The sequence below is a fragment of the Schistocerca gregaria genome, chromosome 2, assembly GCF_023897955.1.
Source record: "Schistocerca gregaria isolate iqSchGreg1 chromosome 2, iqSchGreg1.2, whole genome shotgun sequence".
Classification (NCBI taxonomy): domain Eukaryota; kingdom Metazoa; phylum Arthropoda; class Insecta; order Orthoptera; family Acrididae; genus Schistocerca; species Schistocerca gregaria.
In genome coordinates this window covers 543,934,288-543,959,934 of record NC_064921.1, presented here as the reverse complement: position 1 = coordinate 543,959,934, position 25,647 = coordinate 543,934,288, and the positions used below count along the sequence as shown (strand labels likewise).

Sequence of the window (25,647 nt, the reverse complement as noted above, 5' to 3'; positions counted from 1 at the left end):
AAAAATTTTGCTGCCACATTTGTTTTATATATCCTAAAGTGTAACACACAAAAAAGCTCAACGTTATATATGAAATCTTAGTGTCTCTTGCAATATGTGAAAGCTTTGCTTTTCTAATAGCACCACTAAGTATAACTTTTCCTGTTTGTGTATTCGCGCTACTTAACAGTGATGTTGCTATTGGCTGAGTACATCACGTGTCCTTTGGTCTCAATATCCTCTGTCATCGGCTGGCGAGATCACGAGACATGAACTATGACTGGCTTACAAAAGTGCATCACAATCCCGATTTCTATGGTTTGGAAAGTAACATGCGGTGTTTGGTGGAATTCGAATTTATACTTTCGTAATACGAAAATATGCAGCATACATGTTGCTGCCCATCAAAGATCTTTCCAAAACATGATTTTTTTCCGAGAGTTTTGTTTTTTTAAAGTGCCGTATATACAAATGTAACCATTCAATAAATTGTTAAGATTCACAATTCCGAGGGAAATTCTACTGTCATTTAACATGTAAAAAGTGTGTGTTCACCCAGGAGAAACTGTATTTTTAACCGAGAAATCTGAGAAAAAGCTGGGAATTTTTTTATTATTATTTTTTTATTTTTTTTTCCCCCTTGTCTGTGTATACACCCTTTCGAACAAAAAAACTCTGCCCAGTTCTTGGAAAAAGATGCAAGTCACATCCATCTACAAAAAGGGTGGTAGAAGTGATCCACCAAAATCCTTGTCGTTAATTTGTTAGACATATTCTGAGCTCGTAACATAGTGAGGTATCTTGAGCAGAATGACCTCATCAATGCCAACCAGCATGGATTTCAAAAACTTCAATCATGTAGAACCCAACTTACACTTCTCTCACATGACATACTGGAACCTTTGGATCAAGGAAATCAAGTAGATGCAATGTTTCTTGATTGCCAAAAGGCATTTGACTCTGTACCGCACCTGCACTTATTGTCAGGAGTATGACCATATGGTGTATCAAGTGAAATTTGTGACTGGATTGAGAACTTTTTGGTAGGGAAGACACAGCATGTTATCTTGGACGAAGAGTAACCGTCAGATGTAGGAGTAACTTCAGGTGTGCCCCAGGGAAGTGTGTTGGAACCCTTGCTGCTCATTTTACGTACTGATGACCATGCAGAAAATAATAAAGTAAAATCAGGCTTTTTGTGGATCGTGCAGCTATCTATAATGAAGTACTGTCTGAAATAAGCTGCATAAATTGATAAGTTTTGAATGTGGTGCAGAGTTTGGCAACTTGCTCTAAATGTTCAGAAATTTAAAATTGTGCACTTCACAAAACGAAAAAAATGTAGTGTCCTATTACTAAAATACAAGTGAGTCACTGTTGGAATTGGCCAACTTATACAAATACCTGGGTGTAACACTGTGTAGGGACATGAAATGGAATGGTCACATAGGTTCAGTTGTGAGTAAAGTAGGTGGTAGACTTTGGTTTATTTGTAGGACACTGGAGAAGTACAATCAGCCTACAAAAAGGGTTGCTTACAAATCACTCATTTGACCGTAGAAAATTGCTGAAGTGTGTGGGACCTGTACCAGGTAGGACTAATGTGGGATATTAAACGTAAACAGAGGGCAGCATCAGAGGGTGTCAGAGATACTGAAGGAACTAAAGTGGCAGACAGACATAAACTATCCCAAAAAATATTAAGGAAGTCTCAAGAACTGGGTCTAAACGGTTACTCTAAGAATGCACAACTACTTCCTTCATATCACTCACATGTGGTTCGTGAGGATAAGATTAGAATAGTTACTGTGCGCGCGCGCGCGCACACACACACACACACACACACACAGTCATTCTTCCCACACTTCATACGTGAATGGAACAGGATGAAACCCTAATAACTGATGCAATGGGACGTACCCTCTTCCGTACACCTCATGGTGGTTTTGCAGAGTATAGATGCAGATGTAGAATTGAAGAATTGATGTTTGTCACTTGCTTATCTACAGTAGAGTGTATTGCTTTTCCCTACGGATTAGTTATACTCCGGTTGACTGATTATGATTGTGATTATTGATATTGTAGTCATAGGACATTACATGTTTTCTCTTTGTAAAGTGTACAGTTTTTCAGTTCTGAACATTTAAAATGAGTTGACATCTTTCAAAAAGCTTATTAAAACCTACTGTATATTTGTTCACACAAGAGGCCTAATTAAGCATAGATAACTGTGTAATTTGCAAAATGTCTGTGGTTACTGTTAATGCTGTTTGTCAGCTCATTAATGTATTCTATTAACAACAAGGGTTCCAAGACATTTCCCTGGATGAGGTGTGCATGTACTTCTACATTTGTCAGTGATGCTCCGTCTAAGAAAACGTGCTGCCTCTTCCCTTCCAAGAAATCCTAAATCCAATATAATTTTGGTTTGATATGCCCATATGGTTGTTATTAATTAATAAGCATTGATAGTAAGTAAAGTGCTTTACAGGCGTTAAGAAATACTGCATCTACCTGACCTGCTTTGATTCATGGCTTTCAGGACGTCATGTGAGAAAAGTGCCAGTTGGTTCTCACATGGCCAGTTTTTTCAGAATCCTTGTAGGTTGCCATGGAGGAGCCCATTCTGTTAGAGCTCAGATTGTGTCTAAGATTCTACAAGAGATGGGTGCCAATGATACTGGATAGTAGTTTTGTTGATCACTTCCTGCTCCTCATTTCTAGTTGGGTATGACGTTTTTCTTCCAGATGCTGGGCTCAGTTTATTACTAACAGCCTGCACTATATCTCATGCTTCAAAGAAGGGGTGACCCAGCTGCAAATTGTGCATAAAATCTGATAAGAGATTTCATCGGGCCCAGTGCCACTGAGAACTGGTATCCATGTCACTTATTGTCGTAGCAGTATGAAAATTAGGCAGTACTTCTGGAATTTTCTTTACAAAGCAGTGTTTGGAAACAGAATTTAGCATTTATGTTTTTACTTTGCTATCCTCAGTTTCAGTATTTGTTTCATTCACGAATATCTGGACAGTACTATTTGATAGCCTTTACATATAACCAGAATTTCTTTTAGTTTTGTGAGATGTCTTTGGCTAAGATTCTGCTACAATAGTTGATGAAGGCTTCACTTGTTGCCATTTGCGCAGCCAAATATGTTTAATTCATCGTATCTATATCAAAAGCAGATTTTATTAAACCTCTTTTGTGCAGTAGTTGCTGTTTCTTCAGATATTTTTTTCTTAAAAACACATGCTGTATACCATGGAATGGTCCCTCTGATCCTGGACTGTTCTGTTCGGTCCAAATGTATCCAGTGGTTCTTCAGTCATTATCTCAAAACTTCATCCACAGTCCATCCACATGCTCCTGTCCCTCCACTGTGTTGTGATATGATTTATTCTTGTATCTAGTTTTCTGAACATGTAAATCTTTCTACTTGTTTTACTTGCCCATTTTACTTCAGTGCGTTATTTTCTTGATAGTTTACAGAGAAGAAAGTTAATATTGTTTTGCCCAAGATAAATACTGGTCTTGCTTGTCAGCTCATCCCATTATTTGATTATTATATATGGTACAGTTAAAGTTGAGCTTTGTTCGTCTTTGTTTTGTACCTTTGGATATCTTAATTACGCTTAAGAATTCAGAAAGTGGGTGTACATTTCTGATGAGCCTATAACACACGAAGAATATTTTTTGGCTAATGCCCATCTTAGCTTTCCCTCCTTAGGCAGTTGCATTGGATTGAGTTATGTCCCCCCTCCCCCTGCTGGCTGTACAGTCCCTACGGTGTGTGTTTTTCCACCTAGCCTTGTGAACAAGTTGGGAGAGCTGTTACCTGTGATTAGTTCTTCATTTCCCTAACACACCCAACACATTTCCAAATCACCCTCTTTGCTTGCTGCAACTTTGATGAGCATGTCATTATTTCTTTCTCATTGTCCCATATTTTCACATTGTAGTAGTAATCATAATAAAAAGGAGATTAATTTATATGTATCAATAACAGACCTGACTATCTTTAATGGATTATACAGGGAATGGGAAAGCCTGTCCTTGTATTTCATCTGCCTTTTGGCCAGTACAGACTTTTGGGTGGAACAACATTTTACGTGGTTGTGGAACAACTGTTTCTGGCCAACCAGCAAAAATGTGAAAATACCTGGAAGTGGGTATCAGCCTTCTCAGTGGAATTATTTCGGCAACCCTTATCATCTTCATGACCTGTACTTAAAGGTAAATGGCTGAAGAGAGAAACAGCCGAGACATGACAGTGAAGTATGCCTGTAATTTATCATTTGTTACAGGAAACCAACATACTTTGCCACTGCCTCAGTAGGCAACGCCCTCAGCTAATATTTTGAATGAATTTTGCTTGTGGAGAAGTTATGCTTAAATAAGATGTCATGAGATATTTGTAAATAATATGGATTTTTTTAAGGATTTTGTTCCAGACATCATAACACTAGCAAATCTATGTTCGCTTTAATCCTGCTTTCCTGATCATTGTACTGTGCAGTGGTACTGGTAGGGTCAATATGTCCTGACATTAATACAGTAGTAGAAATTGGTATAAAGGCAGGATTCGTACGAAAATAATGGTACAATGTCTTATGAAGGTAGTAGATACATATGAGACATAAGAAGTCATGACAGAATTACATAGTCTCTTTCATAACATGAATTTGCAGTTTCCTGAATGGAAACTGGTATAAAGACTCAGTTTCCTTCGTCCAACTTTGGTTCTTCCTAATTACCTCCCCACTTTTCTCATATCACTCTTTTCAGCTCCCATAAGGCCTCATATTGCCTTCCATTGTGATAAACATGCCTTGCAAGTAGTCCCCAAGGTTTTCTCAGGGTTCATATTCGGCTTACGTGCAGCTCAGGACAAGAAATTGATATCTTTATCTTCAAACCACGTTTTGGTTGTGACAGAAACAAGACACAGATGCATGATCTTGTTGAAACATTAAGACTTTTGCCCCCTACATCCTTACACTTTCTATTATGTCCTGTCCTTAACACCTCAGTGTGATCATTAGAGTTCATTATATTGTTCAGCCAAGCAATGCGCACTTTACCTGTACCACAGAAGGCTGCACAAATTATGATAGTTCCACCAAATTTCTGTCTGCTCATTATTACCTGCTGCTCTGTTCTCAGATCATGCCAATGATATTAGAATCCATCTGGCCCATCTAAATTAATCTTCTTCTCATCACTGAAGATCACTTTATTCCATTCTGAATTTTGTGACATAATGGTTTTCAGCAAACTGCAATCCAGCCTGTTTGTTTGGGTATTAGAGTAGGTTTTCGCAGTTGTTTTTGAATGCAATATATTTGTCATGTGACAAAATTTGTCATACACATCTGGCAGTTACTGGCAAATGTAAATTAGTAGCAAGTTGAGAAGAGTAACAATTTGTGGCCCTTACTTTGTGCAGAAATAACTATTTTGATGCCTTTGACAATTTTCTGTGTTGCTCATATTTTCTGTTCTGTTCATATTGTGTGCCCAATCCAACAAAATTACCAACACTGTACTCTAGATTGGTTCAACTTCTTGGCCATTTGACAGTTAGTGTCCCGTTTCCTTGTAAGCACGGAGTTCTGCTTTGTGATCACATGAGAACAGTTCTCCATATGCATTGTCACCATGGCAGTTTATGTCCACAACATGTGGTGTCACTACTGAAGTCTGTCTCCTGTCTGCAGTAAAGGCATGTATGCATACACTAAACACGACACAGAGCCAACTGCTTTTATACAGAGTTCTTGGTATATACTGTATTACTGACATCAAATGCAATACCAATCGACAGGGTTTCATACTATTACAGACACACTGTGCACAACTATTCCAAATGACAATTTTAATTTTCTTACAAAATCCATGTCTTTATACTGATCTCAACTACTGTATACTTCCAAAAACTTGCACCAATACTCAGTTTTGGACAGTTTTTAACATTGTTATATTACATTGTTTTGATGATAATAATGATAATGATAATGATAATGATAATAATAATAATACACAGAACTTTATTTAAGAAAATGTCTCGTAGAATAAATTTGAAACAACAGTTAGTTTTCAGCATAGGCAGCTATTTTTCAAAACATTAACTTTCATATTCTAGCTTTTGTTCTTACCAATTACAGTTTGGACACAAGTAGGTGATTTGTTTTGCAAACATGTTTATTATATTTTTTGCGCAATAAATTTGTTTTATTGTCATTGCTTACTGGACATAACTTGCAGCATGCATGTTTAGTAGGTCTGGCCTGAAAAACAAGACATATGCATTATAAGCAGGAACATCATGGCCTACTTATTGGTTCTGTTTTTGCTTGTATATGTACATGTTAATTGATCTAGCATGCTGACAGCCCCTTTTAGCTTAATTCTAATTCAAAGTAAATGTCAAAAAAGTTGCATACGAGCAACAGAGATGAGGTTTCTGAGAGCAGTAAAGGGTTGCACAAGAGCTGACAGTTCGAAATCAGAAAATTAGGAAAATACTGAATATATTTAGTATCCTCAATCCTTTAACAACAAAAATAAGAGGACTGGAATGAACATCTCAGAATAGTGTATGGAAAATGATTGCTTTTCCATATAGGATTTTAAAATTCATGTAAGATTTAAGTCAGTTGGGAGAAGAAACTGAGGAAGTGATGGGCACCATGACAGGCAAAGATGACAATTTGATGATGATGAGCTGAAATAAATTTTTGGCTTCTTATCAGTCCTGTCACTGGATTCGTCATGGTGGAATGTGCTCGGCAGTACAACATCCTTATTCCTGTTAAAGTAACTGACCATGGCAGTGTCATTTATGAAGCAAAATGAACAGCTATGAACCTCCTTGTTGTTCATATTTTGTAGAAACGCTGTTTTATTTTTCCATGTAGTGTCCCAAATTGTTAAGTTTCATTTTCAGGAGAAACTGTCCCAAATAACATGACGTAGAAAAATTGTCATATGTGATACTCCGACCTTGCAACCCAGAAAGTGAGAGTAGCAAGGTCACTCATTCCCCAACTCTTTCTTTCTGTTACCCTTCCACTCCACTCTCCTTTCCTGTATAAATTAGGGTTTTTCAGTATGTATGAAGATTTGTTGTCACATAGTCCATATTTTGATCCCAAAAGAAATGGTTTGCATTACTTTGCAGACCACTTTATTTTCTACATTTTTTACTTACTAATCCTGTGATGTCACTATTTTTAATCATCATCCTAATGGTACAGCTGTGAAATTTGTATCTTTGTCTTCACAAGTGTTTAGTTGCTATTTCTAAGGTTGTAGTTACTGTAGGACCTGAAAACACTGCTGTTTTTATTTAAATACATATTGGATTTTGCTTCTATACTGATTGAGAATGTTACTGTATCACTTACTTCGAAAAAAAAATCGCCCTCCCACTGCTCTCGCACTGGCTGTGTAGAACTAGTGACTGGGACAGGCTGACACACCCTCTTTCATTCCTGTCATACATTATGGTGAAAGTCAATAACATGGTAGCACAAAAAAATTAAGTAAACTACTGGTCTCTATGTAGACTTTTACAGTCTCCTGCAGAAATGAATACTATTGTTGAGTATTTGTCCAATTTTAAAGTCAGTTCAGTTCTGACTACAAATGGATTCAGGCAAACTTCATTTTAAACATAACATTCCTAAACAGCCAAAGTACACGGTATAGATTCTCATGGTTGGCAACGTGATGTAGTTTACTGCCTGCACACCACTTCCCTCCCTGCACTTCTTAACCGAGCTGGTATTACCATTCCTTCACCAACCCTTCTGTAGTGCTATGCTGGAGCAATTGTGAAACACGGACTGCAGTATCTACTAGGGTACAAGTCATGTGTAACAACAACAACAACAACAGCTAATGCAAAAATAGATCACAATCGCCATTCATTCTAATTCTCGAACTTTCACTTGTCCCGTGATTTACTGACGTCTGATGGTACTATCTTCACAACTGGTGTTCCACTGTAATTTCTTCTAACAACAGTTACAGTCAATGTAATATGAATTATTTCTTTTGTTGGACATTTCATTCAGGATTAATTTTCTCCATTTTTTAAAACTTCAAGCAGGTAACATTTCTACCCAGTATTCTATTATGCAACCGAATTTCCTGTTTGCAACCCACTTAGTAAATCAGTACAGTCTCTCATAATTAAGATATTGATTTTGGTTAAGAATAAAGTAATGTTTTTTGAAGGACGACATTTCTGCTTAGGAATGTTAGCTTTACTTAAAAAGCGGTATTAATGTTTGTCATGGTAACTATATGTATTCGAGAACTTGTATTGCAAATCTGTTCAAATACAACAGTAGTTTGTAAGATAATAGAATTTAGTGCTATTTCCTCCTGTGTTTCACTGAACTGTCACATTTTAAGCAGCGCAATAGGTTTTTGTAGTGTTTATTTCACCCGGGATTGGAATGACTCCTTACCCTCTCCCTTAAAACCCACATCCTTTAATCTTTCCTTTCTTTCCCTCTTTCCTGACGAAGCAGCTGCCGGTTTCGAAAGCTCGAAATTTTGTGTGTGTGTGTGTGTGTGTGTGTGTGTGTGTGTGTGTGTGTGTGTGTGTGTTATTTTATTGTGCCTGTCTACTGGCGCTTTCCCGCTTGGTAAGTCTTGGAATCTTGGTTTTTAATATATTATTTCATAGTTTGTCGCGTATCCCTTGCACAGCACCATGTGAGTCAAATGTCACATGATTGTTCGAGCAACGTCAATACTGCATCAATCACATTGTTGTATCAAGAAATCTTGAACCTCTATTATGAATATCATTTGTATAGACCTGCCTTCCAAATGCTTCAAAATAAATCTGCATGTGACCTCAATATTCAAAGCTTCATCTGTAAATAAAAATCACTCCATTAAACAATGTGAATTGTTGACCTCCGCAGCAATATTTTAATCTGCAAATATAAGATGACCCTGTTTTTTAAATATGAATTTAGGAGAGAACCTCATCTTACAATTGGGTAAATACAGTACAGAGTTTGGAAAGGACTTCTACCCATGTCTCTAAAATACTACAAATTGCAACAATTCTATAAATATCTCGTATTTTCTCTCTAATGGATTTCTCACAGGACACAAAATGCCTTGCAGAATGTTTTATTGAATGTGGTTGCTCGAAATATATTCCGCCCCGTATCCTTATCGCCAAACATTTTGTAGAGTCCCCATGTGGTTGAAATAAGCCCACGAGGAATTGTAGTCATAAGTACACATGAAAAAACAGAATCATCAATATTAGTCAGTTGTCGACCATATACTCGGTGCCCCTCTGTGCTCAATATATCTGTAGTTTCATTTTGAAGCACCGTACAAAATGCTACTTCAAATGAACTTCTTACATCACTTATTCAATTGGTTCGATACCTGGTAACTCTTGGGGTACTCTTGATGGCATTTTAAGCTGATAGGCGGTCATGTTATGCTGGTAGGTGTAACTGCCATTCCATATTCCCATTAGTATAAAGAAAAGACTGTACACAATTATATACAGTTTTTAGTGTTGTCACTGTCTTCAGAACTTGTGCTTTTAGATGCATTATTGATGTGACACTGGAAGATTGGAAAGTGTTCCATCATCTGTGGAGGAATTTTCTAATTCTTCTTCCTCAGTCACTGATCCGATTGTGGTGTTGTCACAATTCAAATTGAGCAGAAACAGTAAAGATTCAAATGATTCAGCATATCTATGTTGGGTCATTATGGCTTGAACATCACACATTTCATTGTGGTTTATGTCCAAACTACGTAAAATATTTTATAGTATTTTCATGTGTGTGTTGCTTATACATTTTTGCCCAAAGTCACCGAATTTCATAAAGTTACCTTGGTATTTAAATGATGAGAAACAAAAGTTATAACAATTTTGGGTTTGTAGACCCAAACAGAACAGTAGGGTTAATGTTGTAAAATTGAGTATTAGGATTTATTAGCTACATGGCCACAGTTTTTCACTCGTCTTTCCTAAATAGAGCTCATTTTGTCATTTTAGTGTAACAATTTTTTTGATAGTGTACCACAATCTGCTTCTTTGTTGTGAAAAAATCTGTGATTGCTTCTTTCTGGATCTTCATTTAAATAAATAGTTTTCACTGTTTTTATCAACACTTTCATCACCAGTCACATGCTTTCAAACTATGGGTAATTTTATCAGCTTCTTGCTTTATATAGGTTCTCTGAAACATACAAATCACAGGTGCAAAGAGGTCATGTTTGCATTATAGGCCCCATTTCACATACTTACAATTAGTACCATCTATTGATATATAATTAGTGCCATCTATTGACATAAGTATGACAGTGTGTCTCAATCTTTTTCAGAAGCAGAACCCTTTTTAATGTCAACATTTATGATGATGGGACCCCTATGATTTCCTATAGTATGTTTTTAATGGAACATTGTATTTTGCCACCTACAAGCTCTTCCATAGTCATCTCATCCCAGAAGCCCAATATAACCTCCACTCCTTATTGTAATCCATGGGCCCTTCCCAGAACCTCTCCCCTGAGTCCACCTCCCTCCTCACCCCAACAACATCCCGCACACCCACTGTCAACATGCTCACCAAAATTCCCACCCAATAATCTTGGATGCACCATAGTAGCTGCCCACTGAAAGAATTTCCATTCTCATTGACCAACACTTCCAACCAATTGCCTAGAACCTATCGTTGCACTCCAAAGATATTAATCATTTCCTTCTCCAACTTCTGTCATCCCCACCCCTTTACCTCCTGGATCTCTACTCATAATTGTTGATGCCAATTCTCTATACACAGACATCCCTCATACCCCTTGCTTTGACACTATCGAACACTACCCGTCCCAACAGCGTTTGGACTCCAAACCCACTTCCTCATTCCTTATACACCTTACCAACTATGTCCAGGTTCACAACTACTTTTCTGTCCAAGGAGAAGTTATAAATCAATGGCAACTGCAGGGCACCCTCATATGCTAATCTGTTTATGAGCCATCTCGAGGGACTCTTCGTAGCTTCCCTAAATTACCAGCCCCAAGTCTGGTTCTGGTTCATTGACAATAGCTTCATGTTGTTATTGCATGGTCAAGGCACCTTACCTTCGTTCCTTCTCAACCTCAACACCCCTTTTCCACCCACTTCATCTAGCCCTCCTCAACCCAACGTGTGATCTTCCTGGACTTCCACCTCTCTGATGGCTTGATCCACATATCTGTCCACATTAGAGCAACTAACCATCAACAGTACCTGAATTTCAATGGCTTCCATCCCATCCACCCGAAAAAAATCCCTCCCACACAGACTAGCCACCCATGGACGACATATCGGCAGTGACGATAACTCTCTTGCCCAGTAGGCCGAAGGTCTTCCAAAGGCCTTCACAGGCAGGTATCCACAAACGCCACCGATCCTGTCACTGCCCTCAAGAATTGACCTAGTGCCCCTCTCATCACCCAATAATATCACACATTGGGCTGGAACAGCTTAACCACGTCCTTCATCAGGCTGTTATATTTCACATGCCCTGAAATGAAGGACATCCTACCCAACATCCTTCTCACCTCTACTAAATTTGTGTTCTGTCACCAACTCAGCCTGTAGTTGAGATGGCATAAGAAGATCCCGACGGCTCGTACTGATGTTGTCAGCTTTCAGCTGCGAAGTGCTAACAGCTGCAGGCTGAAACAGCAGCCATGTATAGAGCTATGACAATAGGAGGCTTTGCCATAGAGATGTTTACAAAATAGTGTTAAGTTATTGGTTGAGGTAGGTCTGTGAAGCTGCCACACTCAGCCCGTCAGGGATTAACTTACGCCAATTCAATTACTCCCAGCATCCTAGTCCATCCCTATGCCAACTCCTTGCCACAAGAATCATATCCCAGCACTTCATACTCCAGCCCCGTCACAGGTTTATCTTACCCCATCACGGCCGGGTCACCTGTGAAAGCAGCGATGTCATACACTAACTCTGCTGCAAACACTGCACAGCATTTATGTCACCAGTACCAACCAGCTGTCCACCTGGATGAATGGCCACAACCAAACTGTTGCCAAAAACAAAGTTGATCAACCAGTGACACTAAATGTGGCTGAGCATAATAGATTCAGTTTCAATGGGTGCTTCACATCCCAGCCACTAGGATCCTTTTTCTCACCACCAGTTTCTCTGAACTACATAGATGGCAATTATCCTTGCAACACATCCTTTGCTCGCATAATCGTCCTGACCTCAATCTCCAGAAACCTGTAGTCCCTGCACCCTCCTGCTAACAGTATCCCCTTCTGCCACCCTCTCAGCTCTTCCCATTTCATGTCCCCAGATCATTTCAGTGTGCGGTGCTCCATACCAGCTCTGTTAACCGTGCATCACATGTCTAGCCTGTGTATCTCTCACCCCTTCCTCTCACATTACTAGCTCGCAAACCAGCTGCACGCCCTCCCTCCCCCCGATCTGCTAGATACCCACTCCAACCCCTCTCCCTACTTCTTGCCTCTCACCCACTACCAACCCCACCCACTCAACACAACCTAGTCCACTTGCTGAAATGCAGCCCTGGCCGGTATGTCTATCTGGCACCATCTATGTAGACCACGAGAGAGAGAGAGAGAGAGAGAGAGAGAGAGAGAGAGAGAGTACTCCAAAATCTAGCAGGTTCTCTTTTGTGTGTGTGTGTGTGTGTGTGTGTGTGTGTGTGTGTGTGTGTGCGCGCGCGTCACTACCAATGACTCAGTGAGTCATGTTTTTTTGGTGAGTGGTCTCCTTCAATCCAAAAGTATTTCATTCTACCAGTACCTATCCTATGACATTTAAGGCTGCTATTGATTCATTCCCAAGAGGAAGTTGAATTGGGTAAGCACCTATTCATTTACTTGAGTGTTGCTGTAGTGTTAAAGAAGTTGAACACTGAAGTGTAGTTTCTATTTTTGGTTGATACAAGATACCAAAAAATAGGTTTGACTATAAAAAGTTTCTAGTTCCAAACAAATTGTGATTAAGAACATATAATTTTTGGCAATTTTGTTGAGGAATAGTGTTGTTTTGGTTCATCGGTAATTAAATTTTAATTTTTTTCTCCCTGCCCCTCCATCCCTCTCCCTGTCCCTCCCTCCCTCCTCCATGCATTGTAAATGGAGGAACATTGAAATAATGTATTTAGAAATACCACAAGCATTTGCAGTGTTTTAAAGTGAAAGTGCACTTGGGTTTGTGGCAAAGATGCAATGTGTTCCCTTATTTTTTTTTAATGTATTACATGAAACTATACAACTTCTGCATGCCATGTAATATGCATACTTTTATATGTCATTTTTTTTTCTTTTAGCGGGGAAAATTCTACCCTCAACTGTCATATCTGGTGAAAGTTAACACTCCACGTGCTGTCATGCTGGAAACCAGAAAGGCATTTCGGAAATTGCCTAATCTCGAGTCTGCAATTACGACATTGAGTAACTTGAAGGGGGTAGGGACAACAATGGCCTCAGGTATATTTTTTTAGTCAATCTTTAGATTAGTGAGATACCATTCTTCATCTCCTTGTGTCTTATGCATGAGAATTGTCGAACAAAAATGTCAAAATATGTACCTCCCTCAGTCCTAGAAGTTGTTCCACAAATTAGTCTGTTTAAGTTTTTGTTTTTAGTTCTCACCAAAGTCATGTGAGAAGATGGTGACTTATTGCTGCACAAGAAATATTTCCTTAAGCAGTATAGAGAGGATTTAAAAAAAGAGGCATCTTATGTAAGAACTAGTTACTGTTAGTTTACTGGAGAAAGAAAAACTGTGACGGTATTGGTTTCTGTTTGTTGGACAATGGACACCAAACAGCAGAATCAGTAGTGGGTTGAAACATGTCAAATATTTCTTGTACTCGAATCTGGTTTTAATCCATACTAAACCAACCCAACTCACACTTTTAACATTCTGTTTAGTTGTGAGTAATGACTGATAGACTCATTTGCATGTATACAGGGAGGTGAGTTGATCCTGTAGGATTGTCCTAGTGCAAAATACTTGTTTTGTTTTCCTTTTTTCCTGTATTATGGATTTTTTCACTTTGGAATTATTAAAAAAGAATGTGTTGAGCTAAGTCACAGTTAGAGCACTCTGCTCCAATTTCATCCCATTAATTTAATGTTTCAAATTGTCCCTAATCTGTTTTCCATTTTGCTTTTGTTATAGCTCTGTTAGCAGCTGTAGCTCCAGACCAGGCTCCCTTTATGGCAGATGAATGTCTAATGGCAATTCCTGAAATTGAAGGAATTGATTACACAACGAAGGAGTACCTCAACTTTGTCCAACACATACAGAATGCAGTTGAAAGGCTGAATAAAGAAAGTACGTGTTAATTGGAGAAACATTATCGTAATAGCAATTTTGTGACTGTTGTCAGTATGATATTTTTCTCTGTTAAAAATATGGTTTTGATCCTTATTATTGTGAATTATTATAATATTCCAATACCATTTTTGGTCAGTATTCACACAAAATCTTATTTTTGTGTAATTAAAGATTTGACAACATGATTGATTGCAAGCACTCCTTTATTGGCTGAAGCTATAGTGATGTCACAGGCTAGGAGTAAGACGAAGCTAAACATGCGTTGGAGTGTTAGCTGAAATTCTAGTGATTTTTTTTCCATATTTTTTCTGGACACAGTTTAGTTATTTAGTAATGGAAAACACATGTACAACTTGTAACAGTGGAAAGGAGTTTTGTGAAGGCTGATAGTGAAAACCTTCCAGAAGTAGATGTGTTTATTGTCTCTTCGTTCTTCAAAAACTACCTGGAATTTTTGTATGCCAGAAGTAAGACATGTGAAAACTGCACAGAAGTACTGCGACACATCAGTAACCCACAGAATTGTCATTGAGGAAATCTGGAACTGGATTATTTGCTTGAACAACCATGCAACTTATGAGAGCCTGCCCAATAAAACAAAAACAAAAGAAAATCAGATGATCAATCTGATTGTTAACTACTGTGGTTGTTACCAGTGCTACTACTGTTTTTGAGGTACTACTTTCCTCTGTTTTAAAATTTTCAGATAGCGTAATAACACTTGTGGAACTGCAGAGCATCATTGAGTTTGCCTTCAGCACCTTTGTACATTACAATTCTTCCATTCCTTCAGGTCATTAATTATATCACCAGGAAATTGTAAGTAAAATATGCAGTTGATGCAACAGAACCTTAAAGTGTTTGTTGTTCTGCTGCACACGTAACTGATTCTAAAATTCTATGATTTAAAAGTGCTTAAATGGGACCAACTTTCACTGTATTATAATTCCCTGGTCTTATTACATTTACTCATAGATCCCAAACAGTGTTCAGGTTTTCTTTAGTAAAAATTGTACAGCTTTACAACAGTCTCAGTGGAGACAGTTGAAAGTGGCAAATTGTTTACAACACTTTGTTTGGAAAGAATAATGTAGTCGATTGTTGTTAAATGATTTCCCAGATTCTGCAGAATAAGAGTTATATCATGTATGAACTACGGCTTTATAACACCATCCTTGTGATTCATCTCAAATTGATCAGGTTTAAATTGAAGTTAATAGATGAAAATAGATATTACCTAACCGTATTGTGAATAAAGTAAGAAGACAGTAGTACAAAAAGCAAAATGAACATGAATAATAATAACGAATGATGTTGTGAATGTCACAGTAGCAGTCCAGCATGCTATCTATTATGTTAAAAGTGATGTGTTCATATGGAATGTTTGCTTATATCAATGTTATCCTCACACAAACAAACATAGTGGTCACTATCTCAGTTGGATCTCTGCAAGTGAGTTTCAGCCAGATTTAATGCATCTTCTCATTCTTTGGAATACTCAAAAACAATTTTTCAGAAGTTTTATAGACGTACTGAATGGTACTATGAACCATTTGTAACCCAGAAATGTAAATTCCAAAACAAGTTATTGTTGTGAATGAGCTTTATGACAATAGGAGCACCATGCTAGCGAGTAAAGTCACAGGTGTCACATGACTCAAAGGGAGTGTGTTTGTGGCCCTTCAAAATATGTTATTTGAATATCTTAAAAATATTTTTAAAAATTTGACATTCACAAAGGAAAAAAGAATTTTAGGAGCAAAAATGTCATAATTAACCATGTATGATAATTTCCAGAAAACAGTCAAGTACCATATTTGTGACTCAATGTTACCTTTCTATTACATCTTTGTTGCAGGTAATAACGGTACCTGGAATCCACATCAAGTAGAACTGGCCCTATGGACACACTATGTTGTTTCGGAAATGAAACCAGAGCTTCTAGATGGGATACCAGGTCCACACGAAAATGGAACTACGAATCATGAAGAAAAAAATGGGGATACTCTTAAAACACAGGTACATGTTGTTTGCCATATTTCAGATCATCATTTATGTGCAGTGATAATTTTATTCTCCTGTATAATTCCTCATTAATGCTCTTCACATTACCCTTGATGTAGGATTGACTGTACAGCAGAATATGTATTGCAACTACAGATGGCATGTCCGTTTCTTATCAAGGCAGCACACGAAAACAAAAACTCCCGATAATGTGTGGAGTTTGATCTTGCTGAAGACCTTCCAGGTGTTCTCAATATGATTTAGGTCAGGTGAAATGAGGTGCCAGACAACCACACTTACATATTAAATGTTTCTCTCAATCCAATCTGATACAGTTTAGGAGTGATGAAAAGGTGCATTGCCGTACTGAAGATACAGGTCAACTGCTGGTTGCTATAGGCGAGCTAACAGATGCACATGATAGAACAGTAGATTCCTATACTCAGGGTGTATATGCCCCTGGGAAATTTGGGAAAAACGTGGGAATTTTTTGATCTAGGAGAAAAAAGGGGAAAATCTGCTGGGGAATTTTTTCATTGTTTTAGTATTGAGTTAAATTTTTATAATTTTGAGTGGTAAGAACTGATACTCTAACTAAGAATGTTAGTTTAACCTGCTTCTGCAGAATAATACTGCTGCAGCAAAACATAAATGAGAGGAAATCACCAATGTAAAACTTAAGTTACGGAGAAAATGCGTCATTTACAACTATAAAACACAGTGCATGTACAAGCACCCACCAACGGCAAAATGTGTCAAAAACTTGGGGATGAAGACTATACAATACTTCGTAATAACAAACTGATTTTGAAGAGTGTGGTGTCACAACTGTTTAAAGTAGATTGATAGGAGCAGTTGCCAGTGGGCTTACATTTTTCCCTTACAAGACATGTTTGAGCACTTGCCTAGTACCTCCTGTAGACGTGACATTATTTCTTCATTTGCAGAATGACATTCTTCTGCAAATTATAAATTGAGAGTACACTGTGTCTTATCATTGTAACTTCCCAGAAGGCTTTATATTCACTTCTGGAGTAGAATATAAACTGCCAGTTATACAGTTTCTTGACTTCACAAGTAACATTGTTAATTTTTGCGCACTTTGACAAAGTCACGAAAAGCTTACTGTTCTTCGTTCTGGTGTATATAACTAACTTGTCTTTTTTATTTTTGCAAGAAATTTGTACTCCTTCTTACTAGCTTTTTGCAGTAGTGTGTGGATGTAAATTTGACATGAAATGCTACATAACAGTATAGCAGAGTTTGTGAAATTAAACAATGATGAAATGGTGGTCCGTACAAAATTCTGCCAGATGGATGCCCATTTAATTACTTTCTTCCAGTCCATGTTCTACTATATTACTTTCTTTTCCTTTTCATGCTATTTATTCCCAGAATATCATCACAATTAAATTTTTGTTGCCATAAACAACCTGACTAGTTCGGTTTATCTTGTCATCTGTTCTTTCACTCTCTACCCATATGCAGAGCTTGTTAGCATGTGAAGTTCTACAACTGTGGTGGGTGTTGACTGTGAAGTTAAAAATATGACATTGATTTAATTGTTACCATCAAGTGGACAAATCCTTGCAGTGCTTAATTTCCACAAATATAATTTTCAGTCATGTCTTGTACAATCATTAATATTTGTTTTGAAATGTATTCTCCAAATTCATTTCAGTTTGTTTACAGATTACTGATTGTGTTAAAACATGCCAATGGATTCACATCATCAACATTATATTCCTCCTACAGCTCTAAAAATCTTCCTTGCAGTCTTATCCCATCCTGAACATTTTTTGGAAGGTGACTGCAATCAGTTGTCAACTAATGTATAAAATGCATGCTTGCCTGTCAGCTGATGGTCAAACATGTATTTTATACATTATCAAACTTATTTCAATTTACCCTCTCATTTTTTTCTTTGTGATGTGCTTCATTACACAGACTGCATTAAAATTGATTTTCCTTTACCAGTAACATAAGTTTTCATACCAATGTACATTACTATACATGTTAGTGAGACAAACTTTAGTTTGAATTTCATTCACTACTTAGTCAGCCATTACATCTGGACTATCTTGAAGGTTTTACATGTAACCACAGTCAAATGAACACTGGGACAAAGCTTTTGCTTACCAGTAACAACAAGAAGTAACAGAATCACCTGTGAAAACAACCAGATGTTCCTTCAGATTGTGTAAAGGAGTAAAAGGTGTGGTGAAAATAAACTGTTCAGTCTATTTATTGTTTTAGGTATCCATGGTATATGGAAAGGCAGGACATTAAATATTCGCCCGCATATCTTTGAACGTTTGTGGTCTTAGATTTCGGGGGGGGGGGGGGGGGGGGCGCTTGGAATCAAAACTGAAAAGGGGGGGATCTAGAAGCTGTTCATGTGCGAAATTAAAATCTAGCACCAGATAACATCCTGTGTAGGTCTACCCCGTGCATTGCAAAATTGTAACATCCATCTGTGTGATCTTTCCGGTTTTGCTTCTCAAGCCTTCCCACTCTCCAGTAAGGGCTCAGCAGAATAAGTTGGGATAAGACTCCAAGCAAGGTTTTTGGAGCAGGGGGAGGAGTGTTCCTGCAACAACTGGTCCCAAGCATGCCCAGTTGGGAACAGTGAACAACGAAAATCATCAGGGTAGCGTAAAACCTTTTTCGAGAATTTTAAATGTACTAGTTGTGTTGGGTTGGGTTTTTTGAATGATACTGTCTTTTAATTTCTCTCTTGCACAGTTTTCTTGTTTGATACAGATAATGATATTGTGTCTTCCTGTCATTTGTCTATCCTGTGTGAATGTGGGTAAACTATAAACAAATATGCAATTACAACCCCTGTCTCCACTTTCCTGCTGCATTAAGTTATATGTGAGCAAGTTCTTTGAAAGTTCTGAACTTCCATGCCAGAAACTTTGCTGGTTTCATATTACAAACTGTTTAACTACCCCTCAGACTAGAGCACAGTTTTCATAGTGACTACCCTTGAAGTCTTCTGTGTGAGGTGCTAGTGAGAAATATTTCCTGCAAATAAATGATTACATAAAAAAGCACTATCATTTTGCTGGTCTGTTACTACATAAATAAGCACTGCATAAATCCAAAAACCATTGTTGCTCAAATTCTTTGTAAAACATATGTGGGATTAATTGCTTATACATTAATTTTCAGAACAATTGTTTTTTCAAATGTGTCTTCAGAAAGTTTTTTTTTATTTGTGAAGAAGTGCTACTGTTGCACTTTGCAAATAAGGTAGAGTTGGTATATATTCTGAAAGCCACATTTTTTTTTTGTTTGCCTTAATGTTCGTCTTTTCCCAACCTGTGTTCCTCTAACCTTGTCTTTTAGGGTGGAGATTTTAGTGTGTTGCAGAGTTGCTGGCTCATCCTTTTTTTCTTTTTGCGATCAGGCAGCCTTGGCCATCTGCCACAATCTTTTAATACCTCCTACTGCTTTTTTCTTATTTTTGCACATTCTCCCCTTTTGTCTTGCCTCTTTTATTTTCTTTTTCATTGTGTTTCCCAGTTAGTTTTCCACCTTTTTTACTTCCCAGACTCCTTTGGGGAATTGTTTTACTCCACAACCTGTTTGAATTTAGAAAAAGCGACTGATGACCCTGTGGTTTAGTCCATCTCTCCCCCAACCACCCAACCAAAGATCTGAGACCTTCAGATCATGACCTTCTTCAGCAAAAATTGAGAAGTCTACTCTAATTTTTGGTGAATAACTCCATTTTGGTTCTGTGTCAGTTTCAACTACTGAAACTGATTCAAAATGGAAAAATTAATTTTTTTTGTCACAATTTTATTTTCAGGCTCTCCTCCAAATTTCTTCAAAATTTCATTGGTTTTTATACATCTGAAATTTGGTGTAATTACGGAAAGCAATACAAGTGAACAATTTGGTTTTAAATATTGGGTAAATTTTCAAACCCGGAGGTATGTGCAAACAAGTGTTGAGATGACTGAGGATGGTACACATTAGCAGAAGTATTCAAGCCTTTATGCATTTACAATCACAGAAGATCATTAAGTTATAAAACACTTCGAACTGAAAAGCCTTTAAACACTTAATATCCAGTAATTAATTATATGCTGAAACTGCATTAGGTTATTGCTTAGTGCATACTGTGGTGGGAGCTGTTTTAATTGTGAGAGTAAGAAACATTTATTTGTGATATGTGAAAGTGTGCAGCAATGAAAAATGGGTCTCCAATAGCATTCATTTGACATAAGTTTTTCAGTTCCATTATCCCATGAGAATTAAATTGGAAAGCTTACTGTCATATGTAGCTTGTATTTGTGGCTATTTCATCTACATAGCAAAGGCATAGTATTCTTAAACAGCTCGTTGCCCGTGTTTTTAAGTAGTTGAAAAAGTTAGTACAGCAATACCAGGATAAGTATGTACCCTGCGATTGTAGCAATACATAGAATTATTAGTAAGTAAACTGATGGGACATCCAGGTTTCAGATAATAATTCTGGGTAAGCGCCGGATACATGCGAAAGATATTGTTCATAAGACTGTTGGGTGGTTCATTCTTGAATACTATTCCCTTGTAAGAAATGACACCAAGCTCAGGAAGTAAAGAGATTCTAAGGGTTGCTGCCAGATCTATGAGCAGTGTGTGTGTGTGTGTGTGTGTGTGTGTGTGTGTGTGTGTGTGTGTGTGCCTCTCTCTCTCTCTCTCTCTCTCTCTCTCTCTTTTTTTTTTTTTACAAAATAAAATCTTAGTTCCCACCACTCTGTGTATTGTTTTGGCAGCTTGGTACTGATATGAGCTACTACATAATTCATCTCTCCCTTTGTTGTTACAGTTAGCTGTGTTAGGAGGGTGCATGGATTTTCCCCATCCTGTGGGCAGGGTAAGAGTGAACAACTGTGAAGCATTGTACACGTTTCATTATGTAATTGGTCTATGTTATATTACAACACCCCCACAGATATTTCAGTTTCATCTTATGCAGATTATTTGTGCTGATAAGTTGAAATTTTCCTTGGAGAGATTGTGTTAACCTTTCAAACCAGGAACTAGAGTACACACCAACAGACCATGAGTGTCCGCACTGGCGGTAACTCGGACATGTGCTTAAGAGCTAAGCAGGTAAAAGAGCATTGCCCCGCCATCCGTTGACTACTGGTGACATTACTTCATCACCCAAATGTATGTATATTTGTGATGCCACATTATTAGCATCTTCGTCGTAGAGAACTGTGTTGGCAGAAATCAGAAAATACAGCCTTTCTCATAAGAGAGACAATGGTTTAAAATCACACATAAAAATGTTTAACAACCTTGACACCTTTACTTTAGTTGCATAATAATTCAGTTTCACCACAGTTTATTGATTGCTTAGGATAATACAAAATTAGTTCCCAGTTGGATACTGTTATTTCACATAAAATGTGACATTTTTGTTATATTATTGTCCTCATGCTGACCTCTGACTTGCAGGATGTGCAGTGTTTGCTTGAAATGCCAGTAGGGGAAAGAAATATGCATTGAATGTATAGATTTAACAGTAAAATTGCTGACCTATTTATACAGTTGTTTTACGGATTCAGTCATCTCTGTTGCACAGACTTGCAGATAATTAATTATTTTGTGTTGTGTTGTACAAAGGAGCACAGCAAAAAAAAAAAAAAAGAGAGAGAAGAAGAAGAAGAAGAAGAAGAAGAAGAAACACTTTTTACTGGGCGTCTGAGAACATTTAGTACACACAGAGAGAGAGAGAGAGAGTGTGTGTGTGTGTGTGTGTGTGTGTGTGTGTGTGTGTGTCATACATGTTTTGAGGTGGAAAAATTGCCAAGGTAAAGAAATCTAATGTGATGTATATGTTTCAGGACCCGGAAAATAGTTCCGATGAAAGCACGCAAGACTCGACTAACGGAAAAAACTTAACTGGGCCTGCTGATGCACTGGATGATACTACTACATCGTTCACAGAAGACTCACTAGACAAACCCTCAACACCCACTGTAGGACCTCTTTGTGATGAAACAACCAATGACTCGGTTGCTACCACAGATTCAGGCACGAACGATTCTGCTGCAATTGCAACAGCAATTGTAGCTTGTAACAATAAGAGAGGAAGCATTTCTAAAGCAGATACAGAGGAAGGAGATGAGACGACTAGCAGTCTTGAAGAACCTCCTGCAAAAAAAAACGAAAATTGGAGAAGAAAAGTGACACAAGTATAATATTTTCTAATAATTTTATTGAAACTCATAGTAAGACAGTGTTCCAGTCACAAATCATAAGTAAACTTTTCTAATTGTATCACAGTATCAAGGGAAAATGTACCGTTGTGGTTTCATTATCTCAGTATACAGTAAAGTGATTTTTTTAGTACCTTACTAAATAAAATCAAATTAGAGACTGAAGTAAAAGAAAAAGCACACAAAAACAAAACATCTCTACCTGAGTTTCTTTCTCGTATTGGTGTAAAAAGGAACAGTCACATACACCGTACATAATGTTAGTGTCATTTTTTCTTTCATCAGGCATCAGATTGATAGGTTTATGTAATGTGTAAAATGTGGTGCAGAAAAGTGCATGATGAAACTCCTCAGATAGTTTTTTAACATTTTGAATATGGTGGACGTTGTGAATGAGGTGTAAAGGAGCAGAGGATTTTCTCCCTACTGTGCGCCATGTGCAGAGCTGCACACTACTGTATTATTAAAATGGATGTGTTTTATGTTCACTGTTGGAAACCCATCTTATGCAGTTGTTAACGCATTGCAAGGAGTCGGAAAGAAAACCATGATGCATGAAGAGTAGTAATTATTTTTGTGTGTGTACTATACATTCCAGCATTCTTAGTATTTTATCTGCATGTCCATTATTATTATTATTATTATTTTTCACTCTACCATTTCCTTTTCAGGTGAATGTCTGAAAAAAAGCCACTTTTCATGTTTTGTGTGTTTAAATAGTTAATAATAATTATTATTATTAAAACGGTTCCTGCAGCCAGGATGAAATCACACATTGCTTTTCAATTCCGTTGTTACATTAAATGTTTCATAATGGTCTAGTCGAAATCCTAGTTGATGTAAATGAACAATTGCAAAAACAAAATTCATTTTCTGATGCACCAGCTACAACCATGTTGTCGTGATGTTCAACAGTTACATAACATTGTGGAGCTGTGTGTCGTTTCCTAAAATTTCTTTGGTTGTTCAAGTGAATATGAATTTGTTAAGAGATCAGATATTGAGAACCACCTGCAACATTACACTTAATAGACCTGCATTACGTATTATAATATTTGATAAAAAGGTTGTAAATAAATTATTTTCATTGGTAATTTTACAGCAAAACATTGCAGTTTATACAGTCCACTTTGTGTATTGTAAAAATATTGGAAGTTAAGTGAGATAAGTAAAATATCACATGTTGCCTGTGTTCTGATACATCTTTTTGTATCTAATATCTAAAAAAGCTGCAAAGTATCCCCCCCCCCCCCCCTCTCTCTCTCTCTCTCTCTCTCTCTCTCTCTCTCTCTCTCTCTCTCTCTCTCTCTCTCTCTCTCTCCCCCCCTTTCCCCCTCTCTCTTCCATTGCAAAAATTTCTCGCAAATCAGGGATGTTTCTGTGTAGTTTCTCATTTTTAATGTAAAAAAAAAAGTGGTGGACCGGATGCGCATATGCTTACATGCTCATGTGTGTGAACACACACACACACACACACACACACACACACAGACACACACACACACCATTGCTGTTTTCACTTTTCACATTTCCAGTCAAACATTTGAGAAGCCTTTCACTACAGCTTGTGCATTACACACAAAAAAAGAATTAGAATTGACTAGCTGAATAATGATATTAATAAGAATAGTAATGTTATGGTAATTATAGGTTGCCAGTGTTTGTCACAATTCCTGCAGTCTTTTCTCTGTTCTGTTGAAATCAGCATTTACAGCTACACTTGTAAACGTTATCTTTCATGGTGATTGTAATTTTATGGCGAGTTCTGAAAATTGTAAACATTAAGATTCAAATATCAGCAATACTTTGCAATTATTTTATTTTATTTTTTTCCTCTGAAACAGCAATTTCTCAACTAAGATTAATTTTCATGTGTGTTTTAATTATTAAACACCAGCCTGATTGGTAATAACACATGAAATATTTTCATCAGCAAGTAAGCAAGGTTGGTTCGAGATCACTCCATCACGTGCAACTCGGTTGAAATACAAATGTACCCACTTGGAAGATACATGGTTTTGGTGTTGAATCATTGTATATATGTCAGTACACAGAGTTTTGTTTTTTATTTATGATATTGTACTTAAGAATTATAAAAATACCAAAATTAGCTTATAATTTTTTGCTGAAAGCAGAGAGTAAAATTATGAAGCCAGAATTGTGTGATGAAATGAATTTATGTGGATGAGTTTTCCTAGCACCCTTGTTTTTCCTATCTGTATGTGTTATAGAAAATTATTGAAATTTTTTTAATATTCTGTAAGCATTCCAACACATTTGTCATACAGGAATGTAAATTAATAGAAAAAAGAGAGAAGAAATGAGGAGTAATCAAAACTATTGATGAGTCACTTTATAATGTCTTGTGATAAAACATAGTGTCCTCACAGTGGCAGTTTCTCACACTTCCAGGGCATATTAATTTTTGGTGAACTCAGCATGTCAATAGTTCATTTCTTACGGAATGTGTGGTAGCTATCTAGGTGCACTTGAGGCATGGAGAAAAACCCAAATAAAGTAGTAATGGGAGAATGTTTCTTTCACACACAACACACTTTTTCCTCGTCTGTCTCAGTGCAACATTTTTATAGTGTCATTTTCATTAATCTTACTGGTGCATCCGTCATTTTATTTTACTTTATCACTGTTGCAAGTGTGTTTATATGTCAGTAGCACTTGATTCCTTGTGTTGCAGCTTTTTTAATGTGTACATTCAAAGGGATTTTTTTCAGTAGCACTTGATTCCTTGTGTTGCAGCTTTTTTAATGTGTACATTCAAAGGGATTTTTTTTTGGGGGGGGGGGGGGGGCTGGAATATGTGCCTAGACATAGTTAGGATATCATTGATGAGTAAATCAAAATTGTGGGATTAAATTTTTAAAACCAGATCAATAACTGTCAGTAATTTACTCACATTGTACTGGAGTATCAGCTACAGAATTTTGCTGTAATGTTTGTTCCGCCAAGCCTACTGAGGTATGCTGCACTTTTACAAGCAACCAGTCATTTAAATTGTGTGACTGAAATACCCCATGTTATGCCAATTGTTACATCATCA

At 37.3% G+C, this 25,647-nt stretch overlaps 1 protein-coding gene across 1 annotated transcript in view; it reads left to right on the top strand.

Moving 5' to 3' along the window:
• Positions 1 to 24,747, top strand: part of LOC126331602 (uncharacterized) — a 46,403-nt gene extending 21,656 nt beyond the window's left edge. Inside the window, exons 3-6 of the mRNA XM_049996506.1 lie at positions 13,343 to 13,502; positions 14,200 to 14,355; positions 16,217 to 16,377; positions 22,215 to 24,747. Of these exons, the coding sequence (XP_049852463.1) occupies positions 13,343 to 13,502; positions 14,200 to 14,355; positions 16,217 to 16,377; positions 22,215 to 22,571 (834 nt within the window). The 3' untranslated portion in view covers positions 22,572 to 24,747. The remainder of the gene's footprint in view (positions 1 to 13,342; positions 13,503 to 14,199; positions 14,356 to 16,216; positions 16,378 to 22,214) is intronic.
• The last annotated feature ends 900 nt before the right edge of the window (positions 24,748 to 25,647 follow it).